The following is a 26,534-nucleotide window of genomic DNA, read 5'->3' as shown; positions in this document are numbered from 1 at the left end:
TTTAAAAAACAAGTAGTAGAATTTGTCTTACATAAAAACCAAAATTCACTGATTTGTTCTGTTCACATGTTGAATTGCAGTCTGCCAATGAGGTGAAATAATATTTCATCCATTTTCAATAATAGATCTAACAATAGAATTCTGTCATTCTGTGATTGCTCCCACTCACATCCTGTAAGCTAGTTTTGATAGCTTTGAGACTGAACAGTATCTAACCCTATGAGGAATTCTGGTTAAATTTGTGAAAATACTTGTCGTAGTAATTTCAGGATGTGTATGCCAGGTATGACTAAAACCATGTAGGATTACTTACAATTATTTTCATGTTAAACCGTCTCCACCACCTTTCTTTTTGATGTTTTAAAGAGGCTTAATTTTGTATTTTTTGGCTATGAATGTTATTTTCCAGTTTGCTTAGAGATATATAATTTTCCAGTTAAAGACTTGAATCTGCAAACATTTAAGCAGATGCTTAATTCTACCTAGTGACAAAATCTCATATATATTGACTAACAAGGTAAGAACATTTATAAGATTTACTCCTTATTTGTCTTTCAGGAAATCTTTACACTCCTCCAAATACTTCAAGTAGCCCTTTTATTGAGCAAACTATGCCTGCAAGGCTACAAAGGAAGCCCAAAATAAAAACAGAGATATCGGCACATTTCTCTAAGAAGGACAGTTTTTCCCATTTAAGTTTTAAATGGAAGAGAGAAGGAAGAAGAAAAGTCATAGCAGCCCCTGTTACACTGCCTGACAAACCCATCAACAGGGCAAAATGTGGTGTGAACATGGCCATCAACAGAGTTAACAAGAGAAATGAGCCTCTTACAGTCAGAGCAAGTAGTGGAGATCTGTAATTGGAATGGTTGTCTTTAGAAACACAAGAATACACAATTTCTGTGGCTGCAAAAAAGGGCAAAGGGTAAGAAAGAAGAGCCTTGGTTAAGAGACATAAATTCACTAAGGTTTCAAGAAATGATGGCAGGTTGTCAGTAATAACTTCCTTTGTCTTTTCACCCCAGGTCAAGAAAGCAGTAAGTGCAAAGGTTGTTTTCAAGATACAGGCAAAAAAATGGGTCCAATTTAGCATACACCTAAATTCCCCTGGGTTTTTCATATTACCTTCAAGTGTGGGAAGAAATATTTGTGAAGTGTAACTGAAAATGATCACCCCTACAGAGACCAAGAAGTCCTCAAATTCAAGGGACAGTCTGAATTTTGCCCAGGACCATTGATGCATTTGTGTGAGACAGTAAGTTATCACTACAAAGATGATAACAAAATGAACCAAAGAGCAAAGCTGGCTGAGTTTGGAAACAATTTTGAGAGTTCTGATAAATATACAAGGCAACAGAGTAACAAATGCAATTACAGACCAAGTTTTCTCAGTCACAGGTACATAGGGGAAACTGTGCGACAGCAAGTTCCCACTAGCAACCAGATACAAAATACACGTCATGATCAGTTCCACCACTTGGGTCACATTGACAACTACGCCACCTAGACTGGGAGACAGCTTTTTGCAGCAGGCATTTGCAATATCTTCGTATGTGTCTCTCACTCTTATCAGTTGCCCATCTTCATGTTCTTCATACAAGCAAGCAATTAGAATTTTGCCTGTGTAACAGCATAATGCTGCAGCCAAGACAATAAGAAGTAGACCACTGTATCCACTGTGGAGGAGAGCATACGGCAATCCTAGGACAAATATTCCCTGAAGAGGAAGAAGAGAGAGAAAAGATGGCACAAAATCCCTTGGGCAAACTATGAGTAGTTGCACCCCCAAACCCATCCTCCCCTGAATATTTCTTTCACCCATCTGCATGGTGCAAGTACTGCTCCATTCTGCTAAGTAACAACCATGAGAAATGTGTTTATTTATGATAAATGAAATTACCAGCAAAAGTAACTGCTTCTATCAACACACATGTAATGATAAGCCGGAAAAATGAGAATGTGACTGAATGACAGAGTCAGCTTTCTAGTTAATATTTAATGCTGATGTGATTAGAAGCACATTTTAGAAGGTTCGTAGTTAGTTATTCAGTCAACATGCATATTAATGAAACAGGTTCAGTATCAGTAAAGTTAAGCATCTGTAGCATCATCTGTACAAGTTTCACTCCAATTAAAAATAGCAGTGTAGATAGATTCAGTAATGACAATTCCCTTCAGTCTAAAAATTTTTAACAGACCTCTGGAGAGAAGATGGCATTAGAGTGCATCAGACTATGCTTGTGCTTCCTCTGCAGCTTCTGGCTGCCTCACACGACCTTTGCTGTTGCTAAGTCCTCTGATATAGTGATTTTTCTAACTGCTGAGATTCTAGACTGTGCAAACTTATTTAGGTGTTTAAAAATACATGCAAAACATTTTTTTACTAAGCAACTTTTGAAAATAATATACTTTTGCTTGTTTTATCTGTTAAAATAAAGAAGGAATTTTACTTTCACAGAACATTATGGACATTTTGTCTTTTTCCTTTCTTTGTATTAAGGGACAAATTACACTTCTATGTAGTTTCATTTCCATCAGCATAAAATCAACAAAACCCTTGAAGGGTATTTCTTAATAGAAACATCCAATTTAAGAAAGATGCTTTTGTGACATTTCTCTTTTTGTGTTACAAACTTGATATTAGGAATTGCACATTAGTCTGGTCAGGCATTTTTATTCATGACCACTGAAGAAAAGTACGGAGGAAACAAAACACAGTTATGTAGAAATCCAAGTAGTTCTGCAGAAATTTTTAATTCAATATTTCTTACTGCACCCATTATGAAATCTGAGTAAGTTTGTTCATGTCTTTTATTCTGGCATTACAGAAGGAGTTGATTTGGACCAAACATTTAGATTTAATTTATAACCAAACCTCAGGAACACAATCTGCTCTGGAAAACCTATGAACCCCCAACAAAAACCCCTCCCCACAGAAGCAGTGACCCATTTTTCTCTCTCTTCCTGAGTGGGTAGTTGACCTGCAGGAGCCAAAGCAGAAGAGGTGAGCTTAACTGTATAAATCTTAATCTTTGCTTCACCATCCACAATCATGATCACAAGGCCTGTGGGGAACCAGAGTTTCAGGCATGCTTCTGCCTTTTGTGTTTTCCATCAACTCCCTCAGGTTTTATGCCTATCAGACAATTTCTGTGAAGACAGTCTAGAAGTCTATCTCTGATGGAGCTCATCAAGAAGGCAGGTGCCTGTCTCAGCTTTGTAGGGTTCATACCTAGCATCCCACTTCTAAGTGATTCAAGTGCTCCCAAGCCTGATCCATAAGGAGGGCTCTGAAGACAGGCATTTTTTTTAAAGCACTAAATAATCATTGACATATAAAAAGTATTCTTCTCCTCTTCTAGCCACAAAATTGCCATTCTTTTTTGGGCAGATTGTGGGGTGAGCATCAATCATGAAAGAAAGAAGTCTTTAAATTAGAACAGTGTTTTTTCTCTAAGCCAATGAGAAAAACAGAGTACCTATTATATGAAAGAGCAGCATTGCCTAATTCACCAGGCTTCACTCTAAAAGCAGGTATGTTCAGCTTTCAATTGAATTAGAGTGGAAGAATTAAATGCATGCACTAATATATTTCAGTTAGAAAGGTCTATGCCTTTATGTGTTGAAACAGAAGTACCTCAGTTATCATTGAAATATTAATAAAGTCATTTACCAGATACATTTTTGGTTGTTTTCCATGACTTCATTTACAGCATTGATTTTTTATAAGTCACAGATGCCGTTTCATTTAGGAGCTGGCACGTTCAACTACACAGCTTGTGGTACTTAGTCACCCAAATCTCTTCACTCAATGTCTCCATTCTAATACAGGTCTCATCACCCAATTACCTTGCAGTGTAATTAGCATTTGTTTTGTGCAGGAACTTCACATAACTGTTCAAAAGTCTACCATTTTTGCCATCAAGAAGTCTATTTTCTCAAAAAGATTAGATATCTGGCTGCATCCAGGCTGCAGGTAGCACATATGTAACAGTAGCTTTTGATATGATGCCATTTTTAATCACAGCTTTTACTGACTGGAAAGTTAGATAGCTGCCTAAAGAAATGATTTTGGTTTCTTTCCTATGAAAACAGTCCTTGGAGAACATTTGCATAACAGATTGAGTTTAAAAGCATCATAAATAAACCAAGTCTACGAAAAAAATCAAGAAGATGAAGCCAGAGAGTCGTCTTCCATATTGACATAAGAACAATGATGTTTTCTCATTCAGTGCAGTTTCTACCAAGCTTATCTCATTTGTTCCATACTCAGAGTGTTATTATTTTGCTGTCTAATCTGCAACTGGCAGTTCAAACAGTATCTGTTGACCCTAGGGGTCACTGTATAATTAAGCTGCAGGTAAGTGTCAGCACAGGCCTTATCCACAGTGGCTTCTCCCCTGCTGAATTCAGTCTGTTAAGGACAACCAGCCCCAGCCTCAACTAAAGCAGAAGACTTTGAGAGATTTTATCACAGCTATTTACAGCCCTCCCCACAGGTGCCTGCTTTTCCATGCTTAATTGTTAGTTTAACCAGAGCATAACATAATTCTGAACTCTAACATCTCCGTGGTGTTGTTTATACTAATAATTTAATTCAGTACCTAACACACACTACAGGTTGATAGAGGTGGAGGTTTTTGGGTTGATTTTTTTTTCACTTTGTGACTTCAGACCTTACTAAACAAACCCATTTTTGCCTATTTTTTTCCTTAAAATTATGTAACAGGGGTTGTCTATCCCAAAGTTTAGAATTTCTAAATTGAACATCTCTACAGAAACTCTAAGTTTTTCTTTCAGCTGATGTCTTTGACATCTTTTTTCCCAGAGTTTGTATATCTCAGTTCTTAATTACTAATGAAAACAAACATTGTGGACATAAGTGGTTTTGCAGCTTTTTGGATATAGAGCATGGTGAGTGAAGAGAAATGAGAGAACACTGACTATGCCAATGCAGTAACTATGTCTGTAGTAAAAGGACAGTGCTTCTTCTACCTTTCCAGGAACTTTTTTTTTCTATTTAAAATGAAAAATAGTAATAAAAAAATTATAAAAATTAACCAAAAATATTGTTGGTGGTCACAAGAACTCAAAGAACAAATGTAACTTTTCTAGACTTCAAAACTCATTTTGTATCTGCTGTCCTGTTCTTACCTTTCCAAAGCAATACTTTTTGTTAGAACAATTGCCTGAACATTATAAAGTTTAAATAGTTAAGCCGAAAAAAAAATCTTTAATAAATTATTTTACTGTCAATGTAATATAACAGGTACAGGCATCAGTCTGTATCCTCTGGCTTGCAGTTGTTCAGCAACTTTAGAGCATTGCTAAAAGTGACTTTTACATGGAAAATTCTTCCTCCATAAAGAAATCCTTTCATGGACGTTGATGAAGGTGCCTTTTGTGCCCCTTTCACAAGAAATGAGAGCACAGAGAATGCAGATAGAGCATGGTAATATTTCACTGATTCCTTGCTAGTGGAAAAGGGACTCAGGTAATTCTTGCACCACTTGTTATTGCACATGTTGTTCAGCCTGACTCCAGCACTTGCATTTATTGAAGCTTCTGATCCTGTGTTCTCATGTCCAAATTATGGCACAGACAGCCTTAACTGTGAGGCATCAGTTAAAAATGAGCAGCAAAAGGAACTGTTCCCTAAATTGCCTCATAACTCTTAGTTTCAGCATTCCGTCTGAGAAGAGTTTCTAGTCTGAGTGGTTTTATTTCCAATGGTTCTAGAGGAAAGTCAAATGCGTTAGCTTGAAATATGCTCTTTTAAGGTGATCTGTTTATGGAATAGAATATCATAGGGGAAAAGCACTAACACATCTGGGGACAGAGGAGATGGAATTTTTAAAACAATTCTCTGCAGTGGAGCATCTTGAGTGGTTGTGTTATTTACCATCACTCCATTCACCCTGGGTGGGAAAGAAGCCCAAACTTGCCCAAGAGGCTGCATCTTCCCTTGTGTCCCAAGACAAGTCTGCAAGACTTGGGTATATTCACCCTAGACTGAGGACGGAAGTGCGCTGTTCCTTGTCAATCACTGTGTCTGGGTGGAGGTCCTTGTCAAACATCCAGAGCAGACTCAGCTGTGGGCAGCTGGGCCAATGCAGGAGAAAGGACTGAGGGCTCAGCTGGTGACCAGCCTTTTAAGGAATAGCAAGGAGAAAAGAAGAAAGGGCATGAAAGAAAAGGACAGAATCAGCTAGCAGCTCATTGCCTTGTCAGAATACCCCCAAGCAGAAGAATCTGGGCATGACAGGTTTCACCAGGAGGCACCAACCCACTTACAACTGGTTTTGCAAAAAAAACAAGGAAAACAGGATTCCAAACTACAACTGCACATGAAAACACTTTGCTGATGGTTTGACTACGATGTTTGAACTACACCTGTATGTTTCCCACACCGGCAAGTCTGGCTGCTCATTTAAAGATACCTGATATCTGGACCAGTGCTGAATGCAAAAAATAGGCTTTCTGCTATTATTATAGCAGTATGATATGATATGATATTATGTTGTACTTCTTTACCTCAGGGAAAGCACCTCTCCAGGGAACAAAATGTGTTTAAAAAAAATTGAAAAGTGAGCATGGACAGGCACACAGATAAAAATATCAAAATTCTTTAATATCCACCTTTAATGCTTTTAGATCCAAGTAAAATATTCTGTTTCATAGGTTGTTTTAACCTGAAATATGACAATTTGAAAAAACAAAGCAAATTGAAAGGTAATTTAAAAGTAAAGAAGATCAAATCACAGTCAGAGTTGAGGCATGCCAAAATACAATGAAATTAAATGGAGTGAAAAGCAATGCTAAAAAAAAAGGAGAGAGAAAATTATTTCACTTTAAGACTTAATCATATGGAAAAATAAATTAAGAAATGAAGAAGAATTTAACTGAAAATTATTCCGTTAGGACAATTCTCTTATATGCAGAATACATGCTGATATGCCAGACTGCCAAATTAGCTCTGATTGCCTTTCTCACCATCTGTAGTTACTCCACTGGAATGGTTCATTTGAGTCTGACTATTTTCCCCAACTAGGCATTTGATTCCTTGCAGGAACATGAGTTAGACATATAAACTATACCAGAAAGTGTCCTACCTGAATCTTCTTGGAAGAGCAGGAAGATAAATTCAAGATCCCTGCTTCTCAGTACAATTCCACAAAATATTTAATTATGTTGCTTAACATTTGTTGCTATTTGAAATAAATAATTTTCCCAAACACATGCAAGCCTTGGTGGCTGTCGTATTTATACAGACAAGGAATTTTATTGGTAATAAATTAAAAAATACTGCAAATTAGTAATAAATTTAAAAATATTGCAAATCCCTTACTGTGCCATGATAAGAAAGTTAATTCCTTGTTAACCTCCGTAGACTTCTTCCTTTCTCAGCCATCACTGTGATCACCAGTGATTTTGTATCTTCTTCCAAACCACTGTTGACTACATTGAATAATACTGGACCAGACACTGATTATTCCCCCAGGTAACCTCCTAAACACTACTAGAAACTCATTCCTTTGCCAATACATACATATTGACAGTTACTATTTGGAAACCTGTCACTTAGGCAGTTTTTAATCCATTTAAGATTTACTCTGTGGTTGCACTAATTTTTAAATCAGCACGTTGCATATTAATGTGTCAAAATTCCTTTTAAAAGTGTAAATATATTATTTATCTTTCACTGCCTAAATTACAATGTCATAAAAGAATTATTTGAAGTGTGTTTAATAAGGACTGTAAGAACTCTTTCTCCAGAAACATAATGATTGACACTAATTAGATTTCTAGCTTTTTATTCTTAATCAATTAAAACATGTAGTAACAGTTACATTCTTTTTCTCAGCATTGTTTCCAGGTTTCACTAGTCAGAATTTCTATGGTTTTAAAAATATTGGGATGATAGCCACAATCTTCTGAAAATTCTACATGTAGTAGCAAGCATTGAATAAGAAAATTACCTGGTCAGATGTGTCTTTTGTTATGTCTCCCAAGTGAAAACTTGCTGGGCATTCTGCCTTCAAAATTCTATTGAGCTACATCTTAACATCCATTTAAAATGCAGTTAATTGTCCAAGTCTAAGCTTGGAAAAATTAGGCACATCAATTTAAAATTCACACCTACCTTAAGATAGGTAATTAGCAGAGCTGAGATGAATTTCCTTTCAGAAATGTCTGTGCTGAGAATGAGGTGTGCACACACTGTAGGAACTCTGAAACAACTTTTCCATGTCTTATGCAAAATAGCATAAAGCCTATCCTGAAAATTCCAAAATACCATACTCTTCTCCTGTGCTATGAGCATGTCCTCCTGGTTCTCTCCAGGAACTACTTATGAACAGTTGCATCTACTTTTCAGAATTAGGAACATCCTTTGAACCTCCTTCTACTAATGTAGGAAATGAGTGTTGGAAAATTCAGTGAGAAATCTCAGAGAAGATGAAGGGGATCTTACAGTGGAAAATCTCTATGTTAATTTTCCCCATTTTTAAATCCACATATTCTGGTGTCTGTGTCTCAGTGACTTGTCCAGGATCAATTTGTGCACCAAGGGGGACAAGGGAGGCCATCAGTCCAGTGCTCATTATGTCTCTGGTGTTCATCTCGGATAGTGATGACAAACAGATTTTTTTGCTTACCCTCTATACTCTTCTGGAACCGATGCAGTTTTAGATATTTTGCCTCATTATTTTGTCTCATCCCTCATAAATATTAGTCAAAATTCCTGACTTTTAACAGAAGTGTTGTTTGTCTTATATGCATGTTTTATAAATACTATGTTCTGCTTGGTTCCCTCAACACTTACCTATAGGTGAGTTTTTCTACTCTCCTTTTAAACAAAATCATTTATATGCTGCTCCCTAACAGTTAACACACACCTTCCCTTTTCACTTTGTTCTGCTGTTATGGCTGGTGCTTTCAGACAAGCATACACAGTCACATAGATAGACACACACTTCCATTTATACCTAATTTTTACCCTGATTATTATCTGTTTCAAATTTTAAGACTAAACCTAGCCTCTTTTTTTCCTAATTCCTAAAAATTGCTTTCTTACTGTCCTAATTACTGGGAGATGCATTATTTCCTCTCATTGCTACTGTTCATAACACATAATTATTACTCTCACCTTTTATTTCTTCCTTTTGCTATACATATATTTTTAAAAAATTAATTGATATATCCACTTCACTCCTGACATAGGAGAGATATTAACACATTGGTATACTATTTCTTAATTATGAGATGTGGCTTCTGGGCATCTCATAAATTCTTGTTAAACAACTTCAAAGTTTCTTTCCCAATGAGATGTCTGTATTTATTCTTCCAAATCAATTATATCTCATAATTTTCTCTGGGTTTGAAAAATTCACTTTTGAAGTACCAAGTAGATATATTACTGTCCTCTGTTTTCCCATAATTAATGTAATTAGATCCTCCAATTTGTTCCTCTTTATCCAATTTAATGAGGCCCAAAAGAGAATTATCTTGTGCTAGGTTCAATACCTTTTGTGTTAGATAATTATCATCTATAATTCTTAGAAACTTCAATGATGTTTTACTACATACTGCATACAATGTCTACAATAGGTCTTTAAAACTGAAGTCACCAAGAACAGTACAATTTTTCTTTCCAGACAATAGCTCTAATACAGATAATCATCTCTCTAACATAGAGTGCCACCCTCATTTCTTTTGCCTGTTCTTTTTAGGTAAACATGCTTTATGTAATTATTTTTAAATTCTGGCTGCATAGATCATCATGTATTTACAGTATCAGTTATATCCTATTTCTTCTCTGCAGTAAGAATTTCCATTTCCCTGACTGGCTACCCAAACTCCTGGCACTGCTCTACAGATGTCAGGAAAAGAATTCATCTACTTTCAGTTCAGAGTTTGTTCACAGCTCAGCTGACTTTGAATTCAAAAATACTATGAGCTGTTCTGTGGAAAACTTCAAATATTGTCTATGGCCTGTCTGACCTTAGCAGCAGATCCATCTCCTCTAATGTCAGTTAAAAATCTTCCTTTAACTTCAGGGATGATTGAATTAGACCTCAGAAATCTTGTTTTTCCTGATTTTTCTTATTCTTTCCTTCTGCCAGTGCCAGAATATTTCAGCTGCAGAGAGGACAGTGACTAAGTGTTTATTCTGTGATTAATGCCCTCAATTGTCTTATATTCTGACAGAAACTTTAGAAGTGCTCACCTGTCAATCCTTCATGTACCATAAGTAGATGATAAGGCAGATATTGGCTGCTCATGAGATGCTGTGATAAGGTAAGCAGGTAAAGAAGCTGTATGGTCTGCACAGCAAAATGCATGTGTCCATTTGACAGAAGCCACTGATTTTTTTTCTCATTTTAGTGGACATATTAGTCTTAAGAATCTCTTAAAGATACATGGACAGAGGAAAGAAAATGTCTGAGAAAATAAGGGGGAAAAATTTGCTGCTATTAAATGTGACAGCTGCTCCCATAGGCTTTTCTTGGTTTAAATATTTGTTTCGAAACTGAAGCATGCTTGATGCTTAATTCCTCATGGTTTGATGGAAAATGTTAGTTTGCATAAATCCAGAGCTCTCTGCAAGAATGAACTGAGTCACACAAAGAAAATTCTTTCCCAAGCAAATTACCTTTTAAGAAAACATTCTTTTGCTTGGTCCCAAAGGAGAAAGAAGGCTTTCATAAAAAGAATGAGGGTTCTTATTATGTGTTATGTATCAAAGAGGAAAAAGAGATGAAAAAAGTAAGGCAGTTAAAACTAAAACAAACATTATTCTGAAAGTCAGTTGTGGTGAGAAACACAGACTCCCTGGCTGCTTACTTATTTCTCTCATTATAGACCAGGACTTCACCTGAAGGCAGGCAAGTGATCCAAACATCCAGCTCAGCAACGTGCATGTGAGTTCCACAAATGTATGGTCAAAAGGAGCTTGAGGGGAAGCAGAGTGGGGCTTTGGGAGACTATAAGCAAAGCAAAGCTGTGGGGAGTCAAATAACTATATTTGAGTGTTCACTGACATAACAAAAGGAAGAATTAAAGTGCATAGAAAGTTCAAACTCGGGCTGTGAGAAAGCATTTGGCTCATTAGGAGTTTTCTTGAATGCTGCCTGGATGGGACAAGCCACAGTTCAGCAATACTGAAGAGGAAATGGAAGAAAACAACTCCAAACTACAAAGAACTTCACATTGGAAAAAACCTTATTCACCTTTGAGAGTTGAAAAGGAAGCCAGGTTACATCTACTAGAAGCTGAGTTATATTTTCTGAACACTGGCATAGGATTTGTTGTGAATAAAAAGTGACTGAATCCTCCCCTGGTTGATATTATCCTGTTCTTTCCTCTGCACAGACCCAACTACCAAATTTAGGTGGATTCTTACTCAAGCTATAATGACTTCTAGAGTTATAAAGGGGAAATTTGTCTTAGAGCACAGCCTGGGGAGAATATAGTTAATGAAAGACAGAAATAGTGGTTTATGGTCTCCAGGAATCAGTAAAATGATACAGAGTATCATACTGTATTCCTCTGGAATACATAAGAATAAAATGCTGGTTTACAATTAGGCTGTGTATATACAACAAATTTCTACTGCTTTTCCTCTCTTCAGCTCACTTAAACTTCAGTGGCTCCCCTGAAGGCTTCTACCTTCAGGATAAAAGAAGCAGCAACTGATTTTACTGCCTGATAATTGATCATGCACAGATACACATAAAGTTGAGGTTGCAAATAAATCCACCTAAAGGAGGTGTCTCTGTCCTACAGTAACATAATTCCTAATGTTTAACAAAGTAGAATAATTCCCCTAATTTCAAGTAGATTAGACAAGCATTCCCAAACAGGCATAATTAATAACAAAGAATAAAAATAAAGGTCATAAAAGAAATACGAGTGGGTTTTATGGCATGTTGTGAGTAATCATCATAAAAGCAAAGATAGGTAAAGTCTCATTTAAATAAAAATAAAAAAATTAATACAGTTCTGGATTGTGAAACCAAGCATATGACATATAAAATATACACTGAAAACACCTTTTTAAGGTGTCTAGATGTAGAATACTAAGTATCACTATGTGCAGAGGTATTTCTCATTCTGTTGCACAGAGTGTGATAGAGGTCCTTGACCTCTACTGACCCATGAAAAAAGGACTGGAGTTACAAAATAACTAATATTTGTTTTCTGTGGTTGTTTTTTTTAATTTTCCTCTTTTTTTCCCCTTTTTTCCCATTTATTTTCTTAGTCTGGAGTTGCGTGGGAAAAACAAAAGTTGAGGGGACAAACTGGGGACCTTGATTATTTTTGACACTTGATGAGGACCTCAGGTTTATTCTTAACTTTCACATACAAAAGCTGCCTGTATGGGATGAAATAAAAACAGTCCTTTCATTATTAAAACAAAGATAGCTAAGCATTTCCTGTAAAAGTTTGTATATAAAAAAAGACTTTTGGTTTTTTTCCTTAACCTGGATTATTCTGATAGAGGAGAGAAAACTTCTCAGCTCTATTTGGATCTGTCCTTTGTTCATACTTTGGTGCTGAGATCTGTAGTGATTTCATATTTGAGAAATTGATTTCAAGGCTGCATTTAGTTTCTGTTCCTTTCTCCTAAATGAAATTAATTTCTTACATTCAAATTTTTAGCAAAATGCAGCAGTGGCTCTCAATTGTCAGCGTCCGGCTAGCTCCAGCACTGCTCGCAGCACGAGGGGCACTTCTCCCGAGAGCTGCCTTCGGGATAGCGCCTAAGGCAGTGCCCAGCTTGCGGCTGTAGGCACACCTTGTGCAGGACGGAGTCCATAAAGGCTGCAACCAGCGGAAAGAAGACGGCGGACTCCAACTGTGGCTTAATCCAGGCTTTAATGAATCCGGAGCGACCGACAGGAGAAGACGGGAGGGGGGGGGGAGGGGGGGGGCCTGACAACAGGTTTTAAGGGTAGGGAGGTGCCAGGCATTGGGCCAATGGGGGTGCAGTGGGGAATGGGGTCCAAGGGATTGACACGTGGGCAACACCAACGGGAAACATCCTGGGGAGGGGCCCCGGTTCCTCAGCCAACCATCGAACTCCCCTGCTGGAACATTCTAGCAGTAAGGGTGGGGAGTGAGAGTGATTGGCGGGGTACCGGGGAGGGATCAGAAGAAAAAATACAGGGGTTTCCAGGGAAACCAGGGCGGAGTTTAGGGGATACATTGTTACCTGGGGTGGAGCCAGGAAGACAGACAGCTCCAAAGGCGGGAAGGGAGAACTAGGGCAGAACCATTTTCAGACAGAAGGGGATTGGAACAAACCAACCTAATAACTTAACAAAACACACTGCGACAGCAAAATCAGACTTTTTCACAAGTGTAATTAATGAATTTTAGGTGAAAACTCAGTGGCTATAATTGAAGTTACTAAAGTGACTACTTTCTTCATGGTCTTTGGTACCCACGGAAATTATCACTTCTTAGCATCTATGGATTGGGCTTATATCACCCAACTTCTGTCTTAAACTGATGTCCAATGAATGAGTGCACACAGCAACAAAAGAGACACAAATCTGCCTTGCTTTGATGCACACTTACTAGGAAAAGGATTCCTAACTTTTCCTTCCTAAGCATAGCAAAAAATTAAGCTAATCACAGAATCACAGACTATCTGAGTTGGAAGGGATCTGGCAACTCCAGAAAGGATGGATGGAAATGAGGATCTCCAGGTGACTACTTGTTCCCACAGTGTAGGGTACTTGTTTTAGGTTTGGGAATCTCCATCAGAGGTGTGACAGATGTCACTCTGTCATCTCTAGAGTCAGGTGAATTCCTTTGTAAAGGCCATGAGATGGTGGCATGTCCTGGAAAAGCACAGGAAGAGTAAGAAGCTGGATAATTTGGTAACATGACTGCACTAGAGGAAGCAGGAAGAGGGCTGTTAGGTAAAGTGCAGATCATTAGAACAGAAGGCTGTAAACCATATGAGGTAGAGACAATGGGTAAGAGAATATGATGGGAAGAGGCTGTGAGGAAAAATGACTGGATATGAAAAAAAAACCCTAATTCTAAGCATAAGACAGGAATAAGGGGAAGCTAGAGGGAAAGTATGCATTATGCAGCTTTCTGATTAGGAAAAGAAACCTTCAGGGGCAGAATGGCAGCTCCTCACAATTTAGGAGATAGTAAAGGGTCTCTGAAATCACATCCACAGAGCAGAGGGAACCCTACAGTTTTGTAAAGGTATTTTATTGTTAGCCTGAGATGACAACAACAAAAAGTATAAAAGGAAGAGCTCTGAGAGCAGTTGGTTTTCCAGCGAAAGTGAAAGAAATCAGCAGGAAAGTAAAGGCAACAGGGGCAGGAGGGGAGAACTCATTTTAAACTCCAGATTCCAATTAAACCTTAGAAGGAGATTTTCAAGTCCCTCAAGAGAAGGTGGCTGAGGAGATGTCATTTGGAGTTGCAGAAATCATGCAGACAATGAGACAAGAGCAGGCGTTCAAAATGTAGTGAGATAGAATAAATTTCAGTGCCAACTTCTAGACTGACAGTAAAATGAGAGCAATAACATTCTTTGTAACACAAAAATCCCCAAAACTTCTTTTAAACAAAATAAACAAATTCCTTATAAAAATAAGATATACTGAGTCTATATTACATATCATTCTTATTCTCAATCCATATTTTTTCAAGCTTCAGTAGAACTACTCACAATTTCTGAATTATCCAGATTTAGTCTGAAATAATTAAAGTAGAATGATTTTAAAACTGAAAAGAAAAAAGCTCTCTGCTTATCAGGGAGGAACTAGCCTGAATCAAAGCACGTTTCTGGAGGTGAAAACAGCAATAAAACCCATCACGAATAGAAATATCTATGTAGAGTAAAGAAAAAGGCCATTGCTACTCATAACTCTACAATATAATATATATAATATCTATGTAGAGTAAAGAAATGGCCATTGCTACTCATAACATAAAACAATAAAAATGTTTATTGTAGAGACTACAAAATATTATCTACTGGTGCTGTTATTTGTGTCAATTAAAGAAATGGACTGAAACTGAAATGGATAGCAACCTGTGTGTATGAACTGAAGTGAATGTTTCCTGACTTTGACTCATATGTTTACATTTTTGAGAAGTAAATATTAAATTTCATTTTTTTGTTAGCTATTTAGTAACACAGCATTGTACATATGGCAAAACTAGTGCCACTGGCCAAGAATACAGAGAAAAATTGCCTTCCAAGAAACATGGTGTATGTGGGGAGAAGAGGAAGAAATACAAATAGAAGACATTATCTTTTATTAACCTTTGGGGGTAAAATGTTTTTTACAGCTTACTGTGCTAAAACTAGATTACAATATATCATATTCAATACTGTGTTTAGGGTTTTTTATTTTCTCAAGTAGCTCCATTTTCTCATTCAGACAGAGCTTGTACCATTTCAATGAATCTACTGCTGTCAGGAATTATATACACTGAAGTAAACTGTAGATTAACCTTCTATGGATTGTGTAGAAGAAGCTTTGCCATGTGGAAAGTCTGCTATAGAAACATCACTATTTCTGATTCTACCAGCACATTACAATAATTCAGATGTCCTTTACATTCTGCATTAAATTCTCATATGCACTTACAAGTGCTGAGCTTGTCAACTTTTATTTCTTGATCAACCCTAGGGCTTACTCTTTTTACTTTATAAAAAAATAAGTTCCCTTCTGCAGATTTGCTAATGGAAGTGAAGGAAGTTTAGAAAAAACAGGAAAGGAATATCATATGACAAAATATTTTACTTTCTGCTGCCTGTCACTCTGTTCTTGCTGTCTGGGGAGGAATGTTAGCCTGGGAGGAGTTATATGACTCAATATGGTTTATTAAAACAAATTTGCTGAGGTTGCATACCTCATAAGTTTAAGAATAGGGGCAGAAAGAACATTTTTAAGAAGAATGCTTTCCAATAGTGATAGCTGGTCAATGGCATATGCTATAGAGAGGAAAAAGTATACAAATTATCTCAGCCACAGAAACCTGGTGAATAATTGTAATAGGTAATTTAGGCTTTGTTTTGAAAGTTAACTGTCAAATGCAACATCACAACAATGAACAATGAACAAATATAAAAGATACAGAAATTCAAAGTTGCCTAATTACAGTGTATTTAAATACCATGTGACCTGCCATGAATTTAAAAAAGAGAAGGAAAAAATACACCATTTCTTTAAATACAACTTGTTAAAAATGCTCGCAGAGATTGATGACACCAAGAGTATGGTAGATTAATTTGATCTTAGTATAGTGGCAAAGTACAACAGCTATTCCCTTCACCTGAGGGAGCCAGAGATCCTTGTTCTGCAACAAGTTGTGGCACATTGGGCTCTTCCATGGAATAAAGAGATCCTTGCTTTCAGGCGGCTGACAGTTACTTGATCCTTTGTTTTTGGTAACATTTATTATTTCAAAGACTATCATTTTCATAATGCTACTATCCATTTATCTTTGCTATCATATTTCTGTCATTTTCTTTCTTGGCCATCTGGATTTTTAAGATGGAATGCCCATTTTTATGGCTGAATATTCTAAAGGTACTCTTATCACATTCTTTTGCTGATTTATCTTATGCTCAGCCCTTACAATGAGCCTCAATAGCTAGGAGAATCAATTCCTTATGGAGAAAAGAGAGGAAACTGAATCAAATGTCAAGCTGATTTATCACAGGCTACATTTAAACAATCATTATTTTGTAAAGAGTTTCTGTAAAATAGGAAACATTTTGAGACTCACTTTTAAAATTGCTTTCATTATTGGAGCACCTGGAAGTCCTTGAATGTAATCCCATTGTGTAAAGCAATGTGCAAACAAAGCACAAAAGGCTGGTGCCTTCTCCACCGTCTTTTTGTTCTTGGGGTAGGATAACAAGAAACAATTTGTCCTAAGGTGACTTCATGATGCTTGTATCCCCAAGATCTGTTCTGGTTTTGCTGGATATTAAGTTATGCACCTTTAGGACTGGTTCTGAGAGCAAAGGGTGGGACAAGAAACGTGCTGTCTGTTTGCAGAAGCTACACTTACTCCCCCCCATCCTTCTCCTGGACTGTGCTGTCTGCAGCACGGACACTGGGAGAGAGCTCTCCTTTGCTTCTTAGGTTTTTTTTTTTTAGCTAGCTGAAGCAGAGAAGTTCCCCTGACTGTGGCTTTTCTTTTTCTTGGAGCTGTTCGGACCTGCTTTGGACCAAAAAATCCCAGAAAAACACTGGGAGCTCCCACCTGTGGCCACCAGGGCCAGGACATGGCATTGTCCAGTGCAGGAGGGATGGATAAGAGACTGAGCAAGGCGAGCTACAGCACACAGCAAGGACTTTGTGAATTTGCCTTCCCTTCAGAACAGTGAGAGATTTTGTTGTTTGATATTATTAATTTTTAATGCTTGTGAATGTAGGGGGATAGAATATAAGTAAATAAAGATAGTATAGAAAGTAATCTTACCCCCTAAAGAGTTGCAGCTGGGTTAATTATTAAAGATTAGGAGCAGGCCTGACTTTAAAAGGCCACAGCTGCAGCCAATAAGGAGAGTGTTATAAAAGAGTGGATTGGTTGGTTGAGGGGGAATTGGAGTTGGTTGCTGTGAGGAGAAGGAAGAGTCAGTGCTTAGAGGAGATGCCTATGAGAACTATCAAGGAGGTGTGAAACTCTTGCACTAAGGCGACAACAATGTGAAACCTCTGCCATATAATGACAACATGTGAATACTCTGCTTGTTAAATAAACAGGGTTTTTTTTTCCACTTTTCTCCAAGAAGTATTTTCCCAAAGCAGCTGGGGGAGGTGTTGCTTGAATCTGCTTTCTAGAGGGACCCCTTAGGAAGTTTCCTCCCAAATCTGCCCTAAACCAGGACAACAATACAGGCAGAGAGGGGAGTAAGGAAATCTTGAGTCAATACCAAATACTGGTAGAGATAGACACTTGAGTTAAGAGAGCAAATGGAGGTTTCAATGTAGCTTGTAACTGTGCAATTTTCATCAAAAGGGCATTTCATGAGTATCGGAGGAATATCTTCATATAAGTTTAGAGGAATGCTCGTTCAAGTATTTACCAAATTGAAGATAGTAATTGTAACTGGAAGAAGAGAGATCAAAGTCAATAGCTGCAGGAAGAATAATGATTCTTATAGAAAAGATGAGCAACTTACATTTGATTTGATGGTTGAAGAGTTTCTTGCAAGAGCTATTGGTCTCATGAGTTACGGAACAGCATCAACTTTCCAGGTGGGTATGCATGGAGTGAGCTTGAAAAGGTTAGGGAAGAATGTGTTACTGTGACCCAGATGGGGAGTTACAAGTGCTCAGACTAGTTTTAGCCTCGTGGATTGGTAAACCAGACTATGTACTAGTGTGTTTTACAGTAAAAATAAGCAGGACATGGATCTAGTGTGAGGATGTGGAAAGAGGCCTGAAAGATGATGCCCCATGATAGCCCTGCAGGGTAGCAAGGACAAGGACTTAAGCAGTGATGCCCATCTCCAGGGTACTTTGAAGGTTCCCTAATGATGAAATGAAAACTAAAAAAGAGGCCTGAGAGCAGGAGGCACAATGTCCAAGTTTCTGAGGTACTTACACATACCATTTATTTCATGTGTGTTATGGGACAAATGGAAATGAACACACCCTTTTTGCAAATATATGTAAATGAGCATGTAAATCATACTCTATTGCTTGACAGACTGTCTATTAAGCTCTAGCAAGATCACTGATAGTAGCTGGCCTTTGAATAATAGCAGGATTTAAAGCTCTTAGATGGAGAAATATTATCTGAATGAGATATGAAGTAGTTCAAATACTGGCAGACTCCTCTAGTGCATCCACGCAAGGAATTCTGCCAGTGTTGGAGGCTGTACTGTACCTTGCAGGTACTGGAGGGAGGTGTTGGACCCAAGGATGGTCCTTATGGCTCCCTTTCATCTCAGGATCTTCTGTTATTCTAAGACTATGTCCTTGCTAGGGACATCTCTTGGCAAGCTGAATTTGGCAGCATGCTAAAACAAATTGCAAATTCCAATTAATGCAAAAGTTCATGCTATTACTTGTTGGAAAGTACCACTATAAGGACAAGAGTTGAGCTGGTCTCTCCCAGTTTACTTGCCAGACTACTGTATGCTTACTTGCTAGTTCTTTTGTCCTTTTATATGCACACAATTTCTATTAACAGCTGCTTCATGTAGGTGGACTCACATCTATAAAATAGCTGTTCTAAAAGATTAATAGTAGAAGATTTTCCAGATGAAACAATTTTTAAATTTATGTGACAACTGAACAGTCAATGAGAAGTCTTCACTTACAAGAAATAGCCACTTGCAAACTCTCTTGCATTCTCTTGCAATTTCTTTACCAGACTGTGACAAGCTGAACATCAACCCCAGGATAAGTATACTATGCACTGAAGTGACTTAATTGCTCTTAGGAGTAAACTGAAGATAACAGGGTGGCTTTGAAATTTAGATGCTGAAATATAGAGGTTTCAAAACTACAAAGCAAGAAGAGTTTCTGCTAAAGTTGTTGGAAATGATAGATAATTGACATTGCTAAAATCAAGTGCTAAATATATACTTTCTTGAAATGTAAGGTTATAATTTGAAGTTCTGAACAGAATTATACATATTTCTTTAAGCTCAGCAGCATTTCTGGCTACTGTTATCAAAATAATAAAACATTAGACATGTATGTCTGTAAAACTCAGGTAAAAATCTGTTAAAGATATAAAACAAAGTATTGGTTATAAAGAAATATTTTAAAATATATGTATCTTACACTCAGTGGAATCAAGGTATTCAGATTTAAGACTGAGGTTGCATATTAAATTCCACTGGTTGTTTGAGTATTATACTTTAGAATGTTTCCCTCTCATCTCATATGAGATAAAAATCACATATGCTAATAAGCTTAAAATAGATCAATATAATAAACTATATTATAAAGTATATCAGTCATAGCCAAAATACTGAGACTATTAGAATCATTTATGAAGGAGATGCAGAGACACCTCCTGTAACTCTCTTGTGACTCATCTGTTAAGAAATGCAATTTTGAACACATGGTGAGGATAAGCATGATCTAAGTACTGCTTTAACTTCTAAAGATATTTTAATATGTCATTTTAACACCTAGAAGGCTTAAAGAATTGCAATACTTTGTTCTGTTGCTTGTGTAACCCATGCATTTTTTCTCTGGACTTCAAGAGCTAGTATGGTGCTTTCTGAACCAGTAGCCCATATGTTGGGGCTATCTGTATGTCCAAGGAATAATTTTGTGGATGAATTATGTTATATCACAATTTCTACTTGAGGGAAAATTTGATATGGAGTGGCTTAGGAAAACGGATCTGACAATCCTAAAGTTTCCATAATAGCTACAGTACACTATGCTGATGTAAATCTACCCAACAGTCCCTCCCTCACACCTGATCATTGCCCAAATAATGTGATGAGATAAAAGTCAAAACCTACAAATCAGCAACTTATATCCCATGACAATTATCCAAATATTTATTCCTGGAACAATTTTTGACAAGCCACTTCTCTATGTTTAGGAGTTCTGTCTTCATAACATTTTTTAGTTTTTGCAGCTGACCAAGGAAAAAGCAGACTGATGAAGTGCACTGTCTAATGTGATTTATGGGAATGGCACTTAGGTAACTCAAAACCAGTCTGCTGCACTGTGCTTGCATGTCAAATAAAGAGATTTCTCTGAATTAGATGTTATTTCTTTGTTGCAGGATAAGACATTTTTGATAAAGAGCTTTTGTGATATGAAATAGGGTTGGGAATAGAGAAGATATATATCCTGAATGTAGCCTTCTCTGTACTATATGAATACATGTACAAAGAAGCCTACCACAGGGTCTGAGCTGAAATAAAACATTATACAAAGTAGTGATGTATGTCTGGAATGTTTTTTCCCCTCAAGAGAAAATCAGAAGGGAAAACCAGAGCACAAACATTAGTTACAGAGTCTTCTCCCCTAAAATATATCTTTTATCAATTGCATTGCGTAATGGTGACATTCTATTACAGAAAAAGCAGATCTGAACTTAGATGGCTCTCACCAGGATTTTTTGGGGTCTGCAATTCTGGCTATAAGGGTTTGTGGTTGCAAGCCTTGGAAAAATAAATTTGCCAGTACTGCCAGTGCATTTCAGCTAAAATCACACTCACTATTTGGAATTTTTATGTGCACCACAATAGTCCTAGTATCTTGGAATTTCACTTTATGCTGTCATTTTTTGACGTTTTATTTGGAAACTCATTTTACTTTTTGGTCCTAGTTTAGATATCAGCATTGGGCATCTCCTTTCAATTCTCAGTACCACATCTTGATAGGAAATGCAGAAGTTAGTTTCTCTCAGATGTCTATAATTTAGTTCAGAGTACGACTTTAGCTTCAATGCATGTAACTTCAGCTTCAATATATAATGTATAATTCAAGGAAGTTACTGCTTTGTGCTCAAGAAAAGATTGACCCTTGTTCTCATGTCTGGAAAATAAATACTTAAGATCAAGCGCTGCAGTTAAAATCCAAGTGGTTATTTATCCAAACATGACTAAATAATTTAAGGTTCGGGATGAGAAGATTTATATAATTATACATCTAATGACCTGCTTTCTAAGCACATGAGTATTATATTTAGAAAATGCTTAAATTTTGTGTCAATAAAGCTTAATGTGAGGGGTGTGTAGCTACCCCTCAGATGTTTACCTTTATATCTTCAGAGTCATGTCTATTAATTCTGTTCTTCAGCATCAATGTGTTTTCCAGTTAAGTATTTAGGAGCTGTAGTTACCCTAGTTAAAATGAACTAAATTGCAACCCAGTACAGAAATATGGTTATAAAGGCATGCAGTGAAAGATATATGGATATTCAGATTTTAAAATTATGATTATTGAAGTCTTGAGTCTTTTCTAAACTAATGCATAATATACAGAGTATAAATGAGAATAGTTATGATCACTGCTGCAATAATTGGTAATTTATTATTGATGCGTTGAAAAATAATGATTAATAATGCTAATTTAAGTATTGTTATTCCTAGAAGCACTTACAGTAGTCAAGTACTCTATCGTGTTTCTCTCATCATGGAATAAGAAAATTTTGCCGTAGGTTTTTCTAATCTTTGTACAAAATTTTGCTGTAGGTATTTCTAATCTTTGTACAACCTAATTTTTTGCAAAAGGAAGAATATGAATGTTGGCAACAGTAGGTATCAGATGCATCAAATAAAAAAAACTGTTCAGCACAATTTCACAGTATTTTAGTTGGAAAAGACTCGAAGATCAATAAGTCTTGCCTTTGACCGATTACCACCTTTTCACCAAGACCGTGACACTAAGTGCCATGTCCAGTTGTTTCTTGGACACTTTCAGGGATGGTGACTCCATCACCTCACTGGGCAGTCTGTTCTAATGCTTATCAGTTCTGTCAGTGAAGAAATAATTCCTAATGTTCAGCCTGAACATCCCCTGGCACAGCTTGAAGCTTTGCACTCTCATTCTGTCACTGCTTGCCTGGGTAGCCCCATGCAGCTACAACTGACTTTCAGGTGAGTGTAGAAAGTCACAAGGTCTCCTCTGAGCCTCCTGTTCTCCAGGTTAAACACCCTCACCTGCTTCTCACAGGACTTGTGCTCCAGACCCTTCCCCAGCTCTGTTGCCCTTCTCTGGACATGTTCCAGCACCTCAATGTCTGTCTTGTAGCAAGGGCCCCAAAACTGAACGCAGGATTTGAGGTGTGGGTCCCCCGTGCTGAGTACAGAGGGACAAACACTGGCCTGGTCCTGCTTATACAGCCAAGGATGCCATTGGCCTTCTTGGCCAGCTGGAATCAGCTGGCTCATGTTCAGCTGCTGTTGATCAGCCCCCTTGGTCCTTTTCTGCTGGACTGCATTCCAGCAAGATTTGATACATTATGTTTTACCAAACACTCAGAGAAAAACTGTGAAATTATATTAGCCTGTATTTTAAAGACTGTTCAGACATCATAGTTCAGAAAGTCACTTGAAGCTTTCTGGTAAAGTGGTTGGCTTTTTTCAGTGTTAGGTCCTTCCAAGACCTAAGTGGAGATTGACTCACAATGGTATAAACTACAGCTATAAATTACACAGTATAAATTATAGGTGAGATTAATATTATTTCACTTCTTTCCATTATTTCACTTCTCCTTCTCTCTAGTTTTTTTCTCCATTCTCTTGTGCCCCTTCATGACACAACATAATGAATGCCTTTTCCTTTTAGCTTGCAAAAATCTTACTACATGTGACTGACAAATAAATAGTCTTTATTGTCCTTTGGTTCTGCTGTGAAATACTGTACCATTAGAATTTAACTACCTTCTTTGTGACTATTGCTTTGCTTATCTATCCAGCACCACTGTAGAAGTCATTACAAATAATTTTGGCCTTTTACTGCTACATACAAACAAATGCAACTTGCATCGCTCAGCGAGATGGTCCTGTACATTTTCCCATTTGAATTAACTCAGCTTTATGGTCTCTGTCCTCGCCCAGATTTACCAAACACAGGTTTTGATTTGCCTGTGCAGTGCTGGAATACGAAACATGTTTCCCTGGAAACTTAAATGTCTGAAGCAATCATTTACACATATCATTTACACAAGTGTCAGCACCAAAAGTGCATATTTTTCCAGTTCAAGTTAAGAGCAAAATAAAAATGTCTTCTTTGTTTGTTTGAGAGACATATTTAAAACACTGTGAGGAATACCTTATATTTCATTTCAGAGATCAAATATTTAATTGTTCCCATAATAAATCTGGATTGCAAGATATTTTCTTTTTTAGACTAATTGTATTCATTGGAATAACTGTTCAGAACATTTCAAAACTCTGCTGAAATGTTTACCTCTAATTGCCATGCAGAACACTTCTGCCCTTTCCTCTGGGTAGGGCAAAACAACTGTCATTTTATCAAAGATTGTCTTCACCAGTCAAGAACGGTTGGATTATTTTAATCATTCTGTTCACAAATCTGACTTTCTTTTCAAAGCTATTCATAGAAATTTCTTTCAACTGTTGTTTTCTACTGACAGAGGCCCATTCAATATTCCCCTCTCTCTCTCCTCTCCTGCCTTTCCCCTTCCCTTTCTCTGCTTTGTTTCAAAACCAAATTACTTGCTCCCAATCCCAGGCACTGGGAAATAGGAATGATACAAATATATGTACATAGATTCACATACGTGGTTGCACATGCACACAATGTAATCACGTGTCATTAGGGCACATTGGTTATATTATTAATGAAACTGCAGTTTCCAGGCTTTGCAACCTCCAGCCCTACCTTAGGAGGGAACCTCAATACAGCTGTAGCCAACTGCTTTTTAATGCTAATTTCTAAAATATTTTACCAAATTAGAGCCATAGTAGGCAACACTCAGCATACTGAGAGTTTTGAGTAGGACCATAGTTACTGATCTGTTTGGATAATTTAGCTTGAATTTGTCATGATTTTAAATAGCCAACTGCATATTTGATTGTGTTTTAAAACGTGTTATTAGTCTATTTTTTAACTGACACCTATATTATTAATAATTAAAAACAATTTTGTACACAACAATATTTAGGATTTTCAGGCACTTTCATGTCTTTACAGAGGCATTATTATTTTTTGTTTTTCAGAAAGGGGAACAATGGTTAGAGAATATGATTTGCCAAAAGGTCATACAGAAAATATTGACAAAACTTACTTCCAGAATGAAATCTTGGCTTTGGTGAAATCAAATGCAAAACTCACAGAGACAATGGGCTCTCATCCCAGATTCCTGTCCTGACTAGGTGCTGCTGAGGGAGTTTGAAGATAAAATGAGTTACTAGAATGCAGTTGGGGTATTTTAGTACTTTCACACTTTTATTCGCAGCTGAACACTTTCAGAGTATGATATGCTACAGTGCCCTGTTATTGCACTGGCTCTCATGTGGTGGTGCTCATGTTTGAAAATACACCAGGATTAGAAATATGTCCTTTTTCTCCTCCTTTGCAGAGCTGAGGGATGAACTGGATACGTAAACAAATGTTCATTGGCATAGTCAGACTTGTGTGACACGGGAAGAATTATTTTTCTATAATTGAAGTGGCATAAAAAAGTGTTCAAGCAACAGTTACTGGGACTTAGATGTGTCAGTGGATGCTGCTTTCTTACTATGTCAGACAGAAAGTTAGTGGTAATGATAGAATTATGTAAGGAAATGAATCATGAAAAGTGAGAAAAAGATTCTGAAACATTTAATGCTAAATTTAAGGATTTGAAAAGATAGTCAAATTCCACACAGAATGCTGGGACCAAATGCTTTACGTCTATTCAACCTATTTTCTTTAACACTGACAAGGATTATTACACTTCTTGTGCTTCGTGCTTCAATTTATTTCTAGTTTAACTTACATGTCAGTAAATTTATGCCTGACGTCAGTCTGGCTCTTACCATCCTCTTTTTATTAGATGTTTACCTCACATTTCTATGAAACATCTCTGTCACTGAATTCAAATATGCTTATTAAAGATAATGCTGGCACTGCCAAAACAGGTGCAATCACCACCCTTTCAATTTTACCTAATTTAAACCCTTTTTAAACTTCAGATAACATATGTATAATTTTCCCCTTTGGAACTCTGTTTTATCAGAGTGCTAATCTTATGCAGAAAGATTCAAATATATGAGTAATAAATTCACAGAAACCTTTTAGAATACGCAAAATGATGGTACAGCAAAGTAAAATACAGCAGGCTAAGAGATGACCAGGTTTTTCAAAGGATGAGTGGAATAAGTGTGGAAATAAAAGGTTACCTGAATGGCATTTGTTACATTCCATCCTGCTTCCCAGCTGGTGATCAGTTTGACCTGGGCATGTGGCAAGGGAGCTGGGGACTTGTATTCTGGATCCTGGTGGCAATTATCAAGCTCAAATTTCAGGGGTCCATCTGGTCCCTCTCTGTTCTCACTGTGAGCTCTGTTCAGTTCATCGCTTTTAGCAAAATTCATGTGCTCTTCATCGGTGTCTAGGCAGCTGTCCCACCTCACCAGTCCCAAAAAGAGAGTTGGTGTTTCTCTAAAGCATTTGAAAAGAGATGAAAAAGTCTGCTTCAGGTGAGCCATCCTCAATACCAAGTATAAAAGTAAAATCTTTCATTACTTGTCTTCATTTCCTTCAGCAGTTGTATGTTGTCAATCCTTTTGGTAGGTTAGCCTTGATAGTGTAGCTGTGATTAATGGAGTTGGTTGTCTTTAATTCATTTATTTGTGGCTGTTTCAAATAGCAGCTAAAGAAATATCTCCAGGGTCTTCAACATATTGCCCAGAGTAGCATGCAGCAAGATTTCGTAGTCTGCAAGCTTCAATTTACAATTCAAATTGTTTTTCCTTTTACCTATGGCATCTATGTAGATCAGTCATTCATGAAGCGTCTACAGGTGGATGCAAGAATCTTTTCCTGGAAATTATGCATGTTTCTAATACAAATAAATAGTTCTGCCAAAGGAAAAAAAAAATG

At 37.1% G+C, this 26,534-nt stretch overlaps 1 protein-coding gene across 1 annotated transcript; it reads right to left on the bottom strand.

Moving 5' to 3' along the window:
* Positions 1-565: 565 nt before the first annotated feature.
* On the bottom strand, positions 566-26,026 carry LOC118700161 (vesicular inhibitory amino acid transporter-like). The gene is made up of 2 exons (XM_036404521.1): positions 25,832-26,026; positions 566-1,717 (listed from the first exon to the last, which is right to left on the bottom strand). Exons 1-2 carry the CDS (start codon positions 26,024-26,026, stop codon positions 566-568), a joined length of 1,347 nt encoding a protein of 448 aa, XP_036260414.1.
* Positions 26,027-26,534: the final 508 nt, after the last annotated feature.

Source organism: Molothrus ater, chromosome 3, assembly GCF_012460135.2.
Source record: "Molothrus ater isolate BHLD 08-10-18 breed brown headed cowbird chromosome 3, BPBGC_Mater_1.1, whole genome shotgun sequence".
Classification (NCBI taxonomy): domain Eukaryota; kingdom Metazoa; phylum Chordata; class Aves; order Passeriformes; family Icteridae; genus Molothrus; species Molothrus ater.
This window is presented reverse-complemented; position numbering and strand designations above follow the sequence as displayed.